General features: G+C 38.1%; 1 protein-coding gene across 1 annotated transcript; it reads right to left on the reverse strand.

Annotated features, from left to right (window-relative positions):
* Positions 1-371: 371 nt before the first annotated feature.
* LOC129490798 (thioredoxin reductase-like selenoprotein T) lies at positions 372-11,424 on the reverse strand. The gene is made up of 2 exons (XM_055294558.2): positions 11,408-11,424; positions 372-1,682 (listed from the first exon to the last, which is right to left on the reverse strand). The coding sequence occupies exon 2, from the start codon at positions 1,664-1,666 to the stop codon at positions 1,118-1,120; it is 549 nt and encodes a 182-aa protein (XP_055150533.1). The 5' UTR covers positions 1,667-1,682; positions 11,408-11,424; the 3' UTR covers positions 372-1,117.
* Positions 11,425-13,464: the final 2,040 nt, after the last annotated feature.

Here is a 13,464-nt window from a genome sequence, read left to right on the forward strand (position 1 = left end):
ACTATTGCAAGGACAAAAAACCAAACACCGCATGTTCTCACTCATAGGTGGGAATTGAACAATGAGAACTCATGGACACAGGAAGGGGAACATCACACTCCGGGGACTGTTGTGGGGTGGGGGGAGAGGGGAGGGACAGCATTAGGAGCTATACCTAATGCTAAATGACGAGTTAATGGATGCAGGAAATCAACATGGCACATGGATACATATGTAACAAACCTGCACATTGTGCACATGTACCCTAATACCTAAAGTATAATAATGAAAAATAAATAAATAAATAAATAAACTATTCATAAATCAAAAACAAAAAATTTAGCAGTTGTTAAATATAATGTTAACAGGAACATTGAGCAATAAATTGAAACTTTTAAATTTAACTCATATCTGCTTAGTTTTTTATTTAGTTAAGTATAAAGGCCCAGTTAATTAATCAATTCATTGGATTGGTCAAGGCATGACACTTGAACTACACAATAGGATTTAAAAAGCAGTTGGTTTTTTTAGTAGTTCTCTGGTAACCACACACACATACACAAAAATTTGTAGAGTACTCTGAATATAGGATTTCCCCCATAATCTTTCATCTGCTATATTTTGTAAACTATATAAACTGGACATGGCCAAATTAGAGATGTCCGATAAACTCTTATAAAGTATTTGGGAACTTCAACTGGATTCCCAAAGGATCAATTTTAAACTATAAAAAACAAATATTCATATAAAAGCACAACAGATTTAACAGACAACTTTGGAAAAAAATCAAATTGTAACTCAATTTTCTACTTTTTCAAACACGACTAAGAAAAAAAGTTACAAGTAGTAATGTCTACCTTAAAAAACACACACACACATTAACTGGGTGATTTTGTGGGGAATGGGGAAAGCTATACAGTATTATTGCACTCCATGAATGTGCAGAATTACAAAATATGCCAGCACTGAAAAACTATCTTGCATTGAGGTTTTCCAAGAGGTAAAACGAGCCTGCCAAGAAAGCATCGGGTCTGTACTAACAGCTTGTTGTCTTCACTACAGGCCTTCATAATGTCAGTCACGCTGCTCTTGCAATGATCCCTTAATGCAAAAGAGTTTTCAGTGCTGATAGGTGGTGCTATGACCGATGGTGTGGGATTGAATCCATATGCACATTGAGCTTCATTTCATTGTCAAGAATTTGAACAAGTTGTTGCATGGATGGAAGGTGGCCAGATTCCAGCTTAGACCACACATGTACATCATTTAAAGTTATCTCAAATGCACCTGTTGACATACACTGGTTCTCAATCATGTTACTCAAAAAGAAAACCATCATATATGCATAGACCTTATTTTCTTGGCCCCACTGCCAGATGCTAGGAGCTTGCATGCCAAAGAAAGCAAAAGGATCCTTGCCAACAATTATTAAGCCTATTAATACTAGTTTGAAGACTGACAGGAAAGATGCTATGTGTCTATGTATTGGTTGAGGGAGGTCATTCTCTCCTTCAATGCGGATGTCTGGGTACCGCTGGCTAATAACCCGCATGTACTCCTCAAACACCCGCCTATAACCTCGGGAAACACAAATCTGGAACTTGAGCAGCAGCCCCGTGGCGTACTGCATTTTTAATCTCTTGCTGGGCACGCTGCCCAGATTGGCTGAGGCCTCGCTCCGGAGCATAGCAGATGCCGCCACTCTCTATTTGTTTTTTTAAGGGTAACTGTGAAACAGCCTCAGGCAGATTTTTCCAGGTATTCCAGAAAAAGACCTCATTATCATAGAAGGTGACAGTTCTATGTGTGTTATTGCCCCTGAAGAACTTCCAGTGGGACAAGATGTGGAGGTGGAAGACAGTAATATTGGTGATCCTGATTCTCTGTAGGCCTAGGCTAAGGTGTGTGTGTCTTAGTTTTTAACAAAAACTAAAAAGTAAAAAAAGAATTAAAAAATTTAAAAAATAGAAAAAAGCTTATAGATAAGGATATAAATATTTTTATACAGTTGTACAATGTTTGTGTATGTAAAAAGTTACGTACATAATTGCATGTGCTATAGTTTTATATGCCTGGCAGTGCGGTAGGTTTGTTTACGCCAGGATCATCACAAACATGAGGAATGTGTTGTGCTAGGATGTTATGACGATTATGTCATAAGTAGGTAATAGGAATTTTTCAGCTCCATTATAATCTTATGTGATACAGTGATATATATTGTCCATCATTGACTGAAATGTCATTGTGTGGTGCGTCACTATAGTTGGGATCAGAGTATGTAGCCTTTCAGACTAGCTTCTTTCACTTAGCAAGTTAGGGATCCTTCATATTTTTTTGTGACTTAATAGCTCATTCCTTTTATTGCTGAAGAGTATTTCACTGTCTGGATTGCCCATTCATCAATTGAAGGGCATTTTGGTTGCTTTTAATTTGGGGCCATTATGAATAAAGCTGCTATAAATGTTCATGTGCAGGTTTTTATGTGGATTTAAGTTTTTAACTCAAGTATTTGACTAGAATTTAACTAAGTGTTTGAGTAATTATTTAGGAGCAAAACTGCTGGATTACATGGTAAGACCATATTTAGTTTTGTAAGAAACTGCCAAATTGTCTTCCACAGTAGCTGTATCATTTTGCTCCTACCCCCAGTGAATGAGAATTCCTGTTGCGTCCCATCCTTGCCAGCATTTTATATTATTAGTGTTTTGGATTTTGGCCATTTGAATAGGTATGTAGTTGCATCTCATTTTAATCATGTTTTCTTTTTAACCATCATATTCTACCACTTCTCACTATAAGCAGCAGTTCATCTTCCTGTTATTCTAGGCAAAACCAAATTCCAATCCCACTGTGGAATTTAGCATTGTACCAGACTTCAAATTGGTTAATAACAAACAAACAAAGAGACCCTATAAAAACCATTGCACTTTCAGTCCTCTCTAAAAGTGTCAAAAGATTTCACTCATAGGTTAGTACATAAATTCCACAATGCATGGCATCAGGCCGACTGCCATTCTACTTTACTTTTTAGTCAGGTTTATTAGGGATAGTTTTAATACAGTAAAACTCATCATTTTAAAGTATATAGTTTGATGAGTTTTAGCAGTATACTGATGTAGAATGACCACCACAATGAAGATATAGGACATTTCCATCACTGCAAAAGGTTGTCCTTTTGTAATCCATCCCTGCCCTAGGCAACCACTACTGTCTATATAGTGTTTGGCTTTTTAGAATGCTGTTTAAATAGAATCATAGAGTGTGTACTCTTTTTAAATAATTTTGTTTCATACTGGTTTTTCTAGGGGTTCCATTTTCACCTCAGTAGATTTTACATATTTCTCATATGCCTCTGCATTTATTAGTTCATCTACTTCTGAAGCGTTACTTAGCATCATCTTGATCAGCCCACCATCTTCATAACAAGATTTATTGACAAGTCCTGGATTTTCTGCAAGAGCTTCATTAATTTTGGTAACTTCTTCTGATAGAGGAGAATAAAGTTCAGTAGCAGCTTTCACACTTTTCAAAGCACTAAACTAGTCTTGTTTGTTCGATTTTGTCCCAATTTCAGGCAGACTACAGTAAACATCTCCTAAAAAGCTTCCCGTGCAAAATTGCTGATTCCCACTGTTCCAATACCATTTTCTCTTATGCATTCATTTTTCTTTTTTTTTTTGGTGAATTTATGCAACAAGGGCTGAACCTGGCCGTGGCAGCGTCGGTAGTGCCCGCCCTCAGCACTCAAGGCGGCTACGGCTACGGGTTCCTAGGCCCTGTGCAAGATGCAGGCCATGTCCCATGCTTGGCTGCTCAGTGTCAGGTGCCGATTTTTTCCTGCATTTTCTTAGGGAAGTTTTATAGTTTTAGCTCTTATATTTAGATCTGTGTCTTTTTAAATTAATTTTTGTGTATAATGTGAAATAAAGACAGATATTCATTTTACCCCTCGCTTCCTTACCTTTTCTTCTTTCCTCTCCTTCCCTTCCTTCCCTTCCCTCCTTCCATGCTTTTTTCCTCCTTCCCTCCTTCTCTCCCTCCCTCTTCTTTCTTACAGATGCCCTTACAGATTCTTACAGATGTCTTCTTTCTTACAGATTTTTTCCTGCATTTTCTTAGGGAAGTTTTATAGTTTTAGCTCTTATATTTAGGTTTGTGTCTTTTTAAATTAATTTTTGTGTACAACATGAAATAAAGACAGGTGTTCATTTTTTCCCTCGCTTCCTTACCTTTTCTTCTTTCCTTTCCTTCCCTTCCTTTTTTTCCTTCCCTTACCTCCCTCCCTGCTTTTTACCTCCTTCCCTCCCTTTCTCCCCCGCTCTTCTTTCTTACAGATGTCCCATTATCCAAGCACCATTTGTTGAAAAACCATCCTTTCTCCACTGATTTACATGTTTGTTGAAAGGCAATTGACCATATATGGTTGGAGCAATTTCTACACTCTTCTGTTCCACTGATTTATATGTCTATCTTTAGGTCACATTGTCTTCATTACTGTAGCTTCATAGCTGGTCTCGAAATCAGGTACTGTGAGACTTCAAATGCTCTTTTAAACTTTTTTTAGCGGTCTCTTCTAGGTCCTTGAGATTATCATTTAAATTTTATAATCAGCTTATCAATTTCTATTGAAAAAACTTGCTGTGGCATTGACAGGGATAGCACTAAATCTATAGATAAATTTGGAAGAATTAACATATTAATATTGATTATTTCTATGCATACACGTGGTATAGCTCTTCATTTATTTACATCTTTAAGAACTTTTCTCAGTAATATTTTATGGTTTTTGTGGTATAGGCCTTGAAATATTTTGTTAAGTGTATTCCTATGTATTTTTTGTTTTGATTCTAGTGTATATATTTTTTCACATTTTAGTTTATAATTATTTTCTGATAGTATATAAGAAATGTATACTGTATACATTTTTGTATATTGGCCCTATGTCTTGTGACCTTACTAAATTTACTTGTAAGTTCTAATAACTGTTTTCATTGCTTCTTTAGAATTTTCAATGTATACTATCATGTCATCTGCAAATAAAGATAGTTTTGCTTTTTTAAAATCTATTGCTTTTTATTTCTTCTTCTTGCCTGATTGTGCTGGTTAGTATCTCCAGTACAATATTAAAATAGACATAGTGAGAACAGACATCCTTGCTGATTGTTACAGAGGGAAAGCATTCAGCCTTTCAGAATTGAAGATGAGGTTAAATTTATGTTTTGTATAGATGATTTTTATCATGTTGAGGAAGTTCCCTTTTATCTCCAGTTTGCTGATAGTTTTTAATCCCAAATGGATGTTGAATTTTGCCAATCCTTTTCTGTATTTATTTATTTATTTATTTATTTTTTTTTTGAGACGGAGTCTCGCTCTGTCGCCCAGGTTGGAGTGCAGTGGCGCAACCTCGGCTCACTGCAAGCTCCGCCTCCCGGGTTCACGCCATTCTCCTGCCTCCGCCTCTCGGAGTAGCTGGGACTACAGGCGCCCGCCACCAAGCCCGGCTAATTTTTTGTATTTTTAGTAGAGACGGGGTTTCACCGTGGTCTCGATCTCCTGACCTCGTGATCCGCCCGCCTCGGCCTCCCAAAGTGCTGGGATTACAAGCGTGAGCGACCGCGCCTGGCCTTCTGTATTTATTAAGATATCATTTTGGTTTTGAATTTGTTGATATAATGAATTTGATTATGATTGATTTTTGAATGTGGAACCAACTCTGCATACCTGGAATAAATCACATTTAATGATGTATTACATTTTATGTATTACTGGTTTCAATTTATCAATATTTTATTAAATATTTTTGAGTTGATATTCAGGAAGGATATTGGTTGTTCTGTTTTAGTTTCTTGAAACATATTTGGTTTTGCTATTGGGGATAATGCTGTCATAAAATGAGTTGTTTCCCTCCTTTCTATTTTTCTGGAAAAGTTTGCATAAAATTGGTATAATTTCTTCCTTAATTGTTGGCTAGAATTCACCTGTGAAGTCATTTAGGCCTGGAGTTCACTTTTTGGCAAAGTTTTAACTATGATTTCAATTTCTTTAATAAACATGTCTATTCAAGCTATCTATTTCTTCTTCAGTGAGTGTTAGTAATGATTTCAAAGAATTTCTCCATTTCATCTAAGCTTTCAAATATATTAACAAAAATATTTTAAAAGTATTCTCTTCTTGTCCTGTGGGATTGACAATGATGCCTCTTCTTTCATTCCTGATATTGATAATTTATATCTTTTAGTTGTCGTTGATCAGTGTAGTGGTAGGTTTATCAGTTTTTCTGAGCTATCCAAAGAACCAGGACTTATTTATTTGTTTTTTTGTTTGTTTGTTTTCTATTTCACTGATTTCTCCCATTTATTATATCTTTTCTTCTTGCTTTGGATTTAATTTGCTTTTCTTTTTCTAGTTTTTAAGGTGGAGGTTTATAGCACTGATTTGAGACTTTACTAAAATAAGCATTTAATGTTGTAAATTTCCCTTTAAACATTACTCTAGCTGTGTCTCACTCATTTTGACATATTACATTTATTTTCATTTAAATAAAATATTTTCTAATTTTCATTGTGATTTTTTTTTGGGTATGTAGTTATGGAAAATTGTTGTTTAATTTCCAAATACTTGGAGATCTTCCAAATATCTTTCTCTTATTGACTTCTAATTTAATTCCAATGTGGTCAGATAATTTTTTTTTTTTGGACAGAAACTTAGTCTGTTGCCCAGGCTGGAGTGCAGTGGCATGATCTCGGCTCACTGCAACCCCTACCTCCCAGGATCAAGAGATTCTCGTGCCTCAGCCTCCGGAGTAGCTAGGACTACAGTCGTGGGGACTACCATGCCCAGCTATTTTTTCTGTATTTTAGTAGAGTTGGAGTTTAGCCAGGTTGGCCAGGTTGGTCTTGAACTCCTGGCCTCAAGCGATCCAGCTTCTTCAGCCTCCCGAAGTGCTGGGATTACAGGTGTGAGCCACTGCGCCCAGCCTGAGAACATAATATTATTTCAGTTGTTTTGTGTTTCTTGGTGAATGTTCTAGGTGCCTTGAAAATAATGTATATTCTGCTGTTGTTAGGTAGAATGTTCTGTAAATGTCCACTAGGTCAATTTAGTTGATAGTGTTGTCAGTCTTCTCTATCATTAATGATTTTTTTTGGTATAATTATTCTGTCAAATACTGAAAGAACAGTCTTATAAAGTTTCTCAAACTGTTATTGGACCATTCCATATTCTTTCCTAAACATGCCTTCCCTGGCTCAGTAGTACTTGGGCAGGGCCTGTAGTAGAGCAGGCACCAACCAAGTAATCAAATATTAGTATCCTTTGGTTGGCTCCCCAAATTTACCCATATTTTTTGATTTTATGGGAAATGTTCACTTTTGGTTTCCAATAAATAAAGGGAAGGGGTTTTTTTTTCCTCTTTACAAACTTAGTGTTCCTCAAAAAGATGACTTTTTGGCCAGGTGCAGTGGCTCACACCTGTAATCCCAGGAATTTGGGAGGGTAAGGTGGGAGGATCACTTGAGGCCAGAAGTTCAAGACTAGGCTGGGCAACATAGTGAGACCTCATTTCTACAAGAAATAAGAAAAAAATTAACCAGGTGTGGTGGCACATGCCTGTAGTGCCAGCAACTCAGGAGGTTGAGGCAGGAGGATCACTTAATAAGGAGGGAGGTTGAGGCTGCAGTGAGCCGTGATTACCTCTTTGCACTCCAGCCTGGGCAACAGAGCAAGACCCTGCTAAAAAAAAAAAAAAGTAAGATGACTTTTCTATCACCTCCTAGTCCTCTTTTACACGGAAGGGGAAGGACGTGTCAAGGGAGAGACTGCTGCCCCAAATAGCTGAATTTCAAATTTTGGGTACTTTACTGTTTTTGTTTCTAGCAATGGGGTCTTGGTGATAGTTCCAGGGAAAAATAGGAAAAATTCTATTAAATAAGTTGTAGTTGCATGAAACTGAATTACTAAATCAGTTCATCCTGTTCTCCTTAAAATGCTTTACCATAATTACTTAAGATTGCTCACTGAGTAGATACCGTTTAGGCCAAACTGGTAGTGTCCCAGCTAAGGCTCATTCCAAAATTCCAAACTGTTTGTTTAATGTCATAGAATAAAATAATTCTTTTAACAGAAGCAAAGACCATTATTGCACAATATCATATTATCAGCACCAACAAGTAGAAACATAGCTCTCTTGGCTGTGTTTAACTTACAAAACAGTCTGTTTGAGGACTCATACAGCTGCAACGTTCTGACCTAAGGGAGCATCTGGCCAGTTCCTCTGAGCGTAAGCAACAGGAAACTTAGTCATTTTTGTTTGTTTTCCTTGAGTGTGGCTCTTTGACAAGTAGGCCTCTTTTGAGGGGAAAGAAAAAGGCTGATTGGGTTTTAAATTATAAATGAATGTGGAGGAGGAGAAATAAGATTAACATTGGTTGACCTAATCTATGCTAGACATTGTGCTAAGTGCTTATGGCCATGTCCTTATCCCATCTTCTCAAGATCCCTGTCTAAGTGATATATTAGCCCCATTTTATAGGCAAAGAGACTGCGGTTCAGAGTGGAATGAAGTCCCATAGCTGGAAGAAATTGAAATTAGAACCAGGATCTCTCTAGTACCAAAGTTCATGTTCTTTGTTGTCCATCATGCTTCTATTAATATGGAGGCTCAATACAAAAGTAACCCACAATCCGTGGCTGCTTTAATGATTAGTTCTGTGGTTTCTGGAATGGTCCTACTCAAATGTGATTGGCAGTTGAGTCCATAAAAATGCCACATTTCTCTTTAGGTTTAGTGTGTTAGGGAAGCTTTGATCATGTCATGTACCTTAAGCAGAACCTGACTATTTTTGTCTTAGATAAATTTGACATTGTAAATACTGACATCTCTTTGGACTCCAGCCTTTGCAAATATTAGGCTCAATGTCAGGATTGAATAGTGAGCAGCAGCTTAGGGCCTCAGCCTAGGCAAGAAGGGAGGACTAGGAAAGTCCAAAGATTGATAAAGAGAAAGCTTACAGGCAGGCAGGCAACTCCAGGTGTCAGAATTCAGGATAAAACAAGTCCTTTTGGGTCTCAGATATTACAGACCCAAAAGATCTTGCTGTGAGAGAGAAGATCATGCAAAGAAGTAACCTAAAGTCCAGGTGATCAGTGACCATGCATCATATCTAAATGGTGCTGTCCCATAGGCAATTGGAAGCACAGCTGGCTTGCAACTCAGGAAAGATATCTGGTCTGGAGAGTTATCAGTCAATAAAGGGGCAGCTAAAACCCTGGGAGCTGATGATCTTGGGCAGAGGAGTGTGGAGGGCAATGTGGAGTGAGGAATGAAGAGGGTCAGGGGTCTGAGAGTCCTTGATGTCTGTTAACTACTCCTTCCTCAACCTGCAGCAGGCTTCCAGCTATTCTGAACACTTCCTATCCACTCTGTTAGTTAAGGAAAGGGAGGATCTTGAGATGGCTGAACACACAACAGCCAATACCAATACCAGTCAGATGAGATTGGCAGTGGTTTATTAGTCACATATACACACAGGGTGGGGAAAGAGCACCCCCACATGCCATGAGGGGCCACATAGAGCAGAGTGAACCAGCAGAGGCTTTGGGAGGCTAAACTGAGTTCAGAGGTTTGTCTATTCATGGAACTGGACATTCTAATTATTGAATTGAGACTGTATCTGCAACTTAATATGACAGTAGGACTGTCCATTACTTAAGAATGAATGGAAAAGTATAAGAGGGAGGAGCTGAATAAAGGGATGGTGGAAGACAACTAATGTTTTGATTACCAATTGTGCTTCAAGATTTTTGAATGTACCAATTATATTTCCAACTGTATTTCTATTTAATAATCCCATTGTCAGTTCACCCTCAACCTGTCCTAACAAACTCATTCTCTTCCTTCGTACTAATTTATGTTTCCCACCTCCTCATTTCTGTTTCTGACAGCATCATTTTCTCATGTGATACTCCTGCCTCAGCTTCCCAAAGTACTGGGATAATAGGTGTGAGCCAGCATGACTGGCTGCTGAAATTTTTATGGAATTCTGTAGAATTCTTGTGTCTATGTTGATGAAAAACATTGGTCTGTAGTTTCCTTGTATTGTTTTTTTTGATATCAGTGTATTTTGCCTCATAGAAAAATTCAATAAAACTTCCTCCTCTTCAGTTTTTTCTGAAAGAGTTTGTATATATTTCATATTATTTCTTCCTTAAATGTTTGGAAGAATTCACTAATGAAGGTTGAAGTTTTCTTATGAGATTTTGAGCTTTACATTTAATTTCCTTAATAGATAGAGGGCTATTAACGTTTCCTGTTTCTTCTTGAGTGAATCTTGGTAGTCTGTGCCTCTCAAGGAATTTGTCTGTTTTCATTAGGGTTGTCAAATTTATTGATGTAGTGATGCCTATAATATTTCCACCTTATTATTTTTAATATCTTTAGAATCTCTACTTATGTCAACTCTCTTATTATAGATAATGGTAATTTGTGTCCTCTTTCTTTTTTTTTATTCCTGATCAGTCTAGATGAAGGTTTATCAACTTTATTGATTTTTTTCAATATATAGCTTTTGATTTCTCTGTTTTTTTGACCTATTTAATATTAATAAATTATTGTACAAATTTTTAGTTTTCCAATTCCTGTGTCTTGGAACATCTGCACTTTTATGCAATGATCTTTTGAAGGATTTTTACTATTACATTTTTTATATTTATAATGTAATATTCTGTGCATATTGCTGTGGTCTGAATGGTTCTGTCCCCCCATGTGATGAAATTCGAACCCCCAAGGTGATGGTATTAGGAGGCGAGACCTTTGGGAAGTTATTAGGTCATGAAGGTGGAGCCCTCATGAGTAGGATTTGTGCCTTATAAAAGAGACTCCAGAGAGTTAGGTAGCCACTCTGGCCATGTGAGGTTATAACCAAAAGATGCTGTCTAGGTTGAAAAGGCCCTCGCAAGACAATGAATCTGCCAGTGCCTTGATCTTGCATTTCCCAGCCTCCAGAACTGTGAGAAACAAGTTTATGTTGTTTATAAGCTACCCAGTTAATTTTGTTATCATGGCCTGAATGAAATAAGACATATATGGAAGAATTTATGAAACCTATTTGTAGGTTGAGAAGTATAAATAAATACCTATTTGTTTCGTGGATTTGTTTTGTAGATTAATACCTGTTAGATTTCATCTTTCTGATTTCTGCCTCCTACTTTATCTCTCAGAAAATAAATTCTGTTAAAGTTGTGGAGTCATTTGATTGTGTTCTAATTGTACCTAAGAAAAATTGTTCTTATCAGTCAGGTTGGTTTGTTTTTCTGAGATAACTTTCACTGAGTACTTGCTATGTGCCAGGAAATTCTTATCAGTGGCCTGAGAAGCAGGTGTTACCGTCATGTCTTCTATGTGTTAACTTTGCTTTAAGGCATATTCAACAGAAAACCCAACAGTAGCTTAAGCAAACATGGGTTTATTTTTCTTTCAACATAAAGTTTGCAGTTAGTACTACAAGATTGATATGACAGCTCTCCAATGTCACATACAACCTGGTATCTTACATTAGGTTCCCCAGGAGCAGATCCTGAGTTAAGGATTATGATAATGTGATTTACTAAGGAAGTATTCCCAAGAAATACTGATAAGGCAGTTAGGTCAGGGCAGGGCAAGACAGGGGAGGGATGAGCACTAATCTAAGAATGTGATCTCATGCTAAAGTGCAGCACAGGGCAGATTCAGCATGAGCCCCATAGGAGAATTTTTGAGTGAAATTTAAGACAGAGATATTCCCCCCAAGAACTGGGGAGCTGGGCTTTCAAAAGCCTTGTGAGGCTGGTGGGAGTAATGCAAACTCATAGACATTTTCATCTCTCCATGCGAGGGGGCAAAGCAGCATCAATACCACAAAGGCAATCCTTATAAGAGCTGCAAGTGCTGGATATTGAAAGAACATGGAAGATGGTGGTGGTATGGGTGTGTGGCACATATGGAAATAGTATCAAATAATCCAATATAAAGAAATCCACAGGAATCTGGGCAGAGCACCAATATTGTCTACTACACCAGGATTCCTTCATCTTTCCCTCCTGCCTTTTTTTTTTTTGAGATAGACTCTTGCTTTGTCACCCAGGCTAGAGTACAGTGGCGTGATCTCGGCTAACTGCAGCCTCTGCCTCCCAGGTTGAAGTGATTCTCCTGCCTCAGCCTCCCGGGTAGCTGGGATTAGAGGAGTGTGCCACCATACCCAGCTAATTTTTGCATTTTTAGTAGAGATGGGGTTTCATCATGTTGGCCAGGCTGGTCTTGAACTCCTGATCTCAAGTGATCTGCCTACCTTGGCATCCCAAAGTGCTGGGATTACAGGTGTGAGCCTGGCCGGGCCCCTCCTGCCACTTCTAATGTGTAGGCCTTTGTCCCCATGCTCATCACCTTGTGGTCAGAAGTTGGCTGCTCTGTATTCAGCATCCTATCTATGGCTCAGGCAGGAAGAGAAGAAGGGGTAAAAGACTGAAAAAGGGCATGCCGGTCAAATATGTCATTTTAAAAGAAGTTTTTCTTAAACCATTATCCTGCATATATTTTATTGTCCAGAACTATGCCAAATGGTTACCCCATCTAGCTGCATGGGAATCTGGGAAAGGGTGTATTTTTAGTTGTGTGCAGTGTTGTCTGGTAAAAAAAAAAAAAAATGAGGTCTGTTGGTAAAGCAGTAGGGGTGGTGGTTGTGGATATTAGGTAGACAATTACAGTATTTGGTACTCCTATTTACAGAGGAGAAATAGGTATTGAGAGAGGTTACTTACCTTACCAAAGTTGCACAGCCTATAAGCAGCAAACCAACCCTGCTCTTAATCCACTGGAAACTGACTCACGCGATCTCTTTGCGGGAGCATCCTCTGTGCTAGGGACTGTAATTAAACTTGGACAAGTATTTCATCTTTGTATGAGTCAGGGTTCTCCAGAGGGACAGAACCAGTACGACACACACACACACACACACACACTATATATATATATATATACACACACGCATAATGTATATATACTGTCTGTCTGTCTATCTATCTATCTGTCTGTCTGTCTGTCTGTCTGTCTATCTATCTATCTATCTATCTATCTATCTATCTATCTATCTATCTATCTATCTATCTACCTGAGTTTATTAAGGATAATTGGCTCACACGATTAAAAGGTGAAGTCCCAAAATAGGCCATCTACAAGTTGGGGAGAAAGAGAATCTGGTAGAGCGGTTTAGTCCAAGACAGAAAGCCTCAATTCCAGGAAGGCTGAAAGTGTGGCCTTCAGTCTGAGGCCGAAGGCCCAAGAGCCCCTGGGAGGCCACTAGTGCAAATCTCAGAGTCCAAAATCTGAAGAACCTAGAGTCTGATGTCCGAGGATAGGAGGAAAGGAAGCAAGTGCCCGGCAAGGGAAGAGAGTGAGAAGACTAAGTTAGTAAGTTTATCACCCTTCTTCCACCTCCTTGGTTCTAGTTGTGC

The sequence above is a fragment of the Symphalangus syndactylus genome, chromosome 9 (assembly GCF_028878055.3).
Source record: "Symphalangus syndactylus isolate Jambi chromosome 9, NHGRI_mSymSyn1-v2.1_pri, whole genome shotgun sequence".
Lineage (NCBI taxonomy): Eukaryota > Metazoa > Chordata > Mammalia > Primates > Hylobatidae > Symphalangus > Symphalangus syndactylus.

Coding starts and splice junctions, on each gene's coding strand:
- LOC129490798 (XM_055294558.2), bottom strand. CDS start 1,666: ATGCTCCGGAGCGAGGCCTCAGCCAATCTGGGCAGCGTGCCCAGCAAG.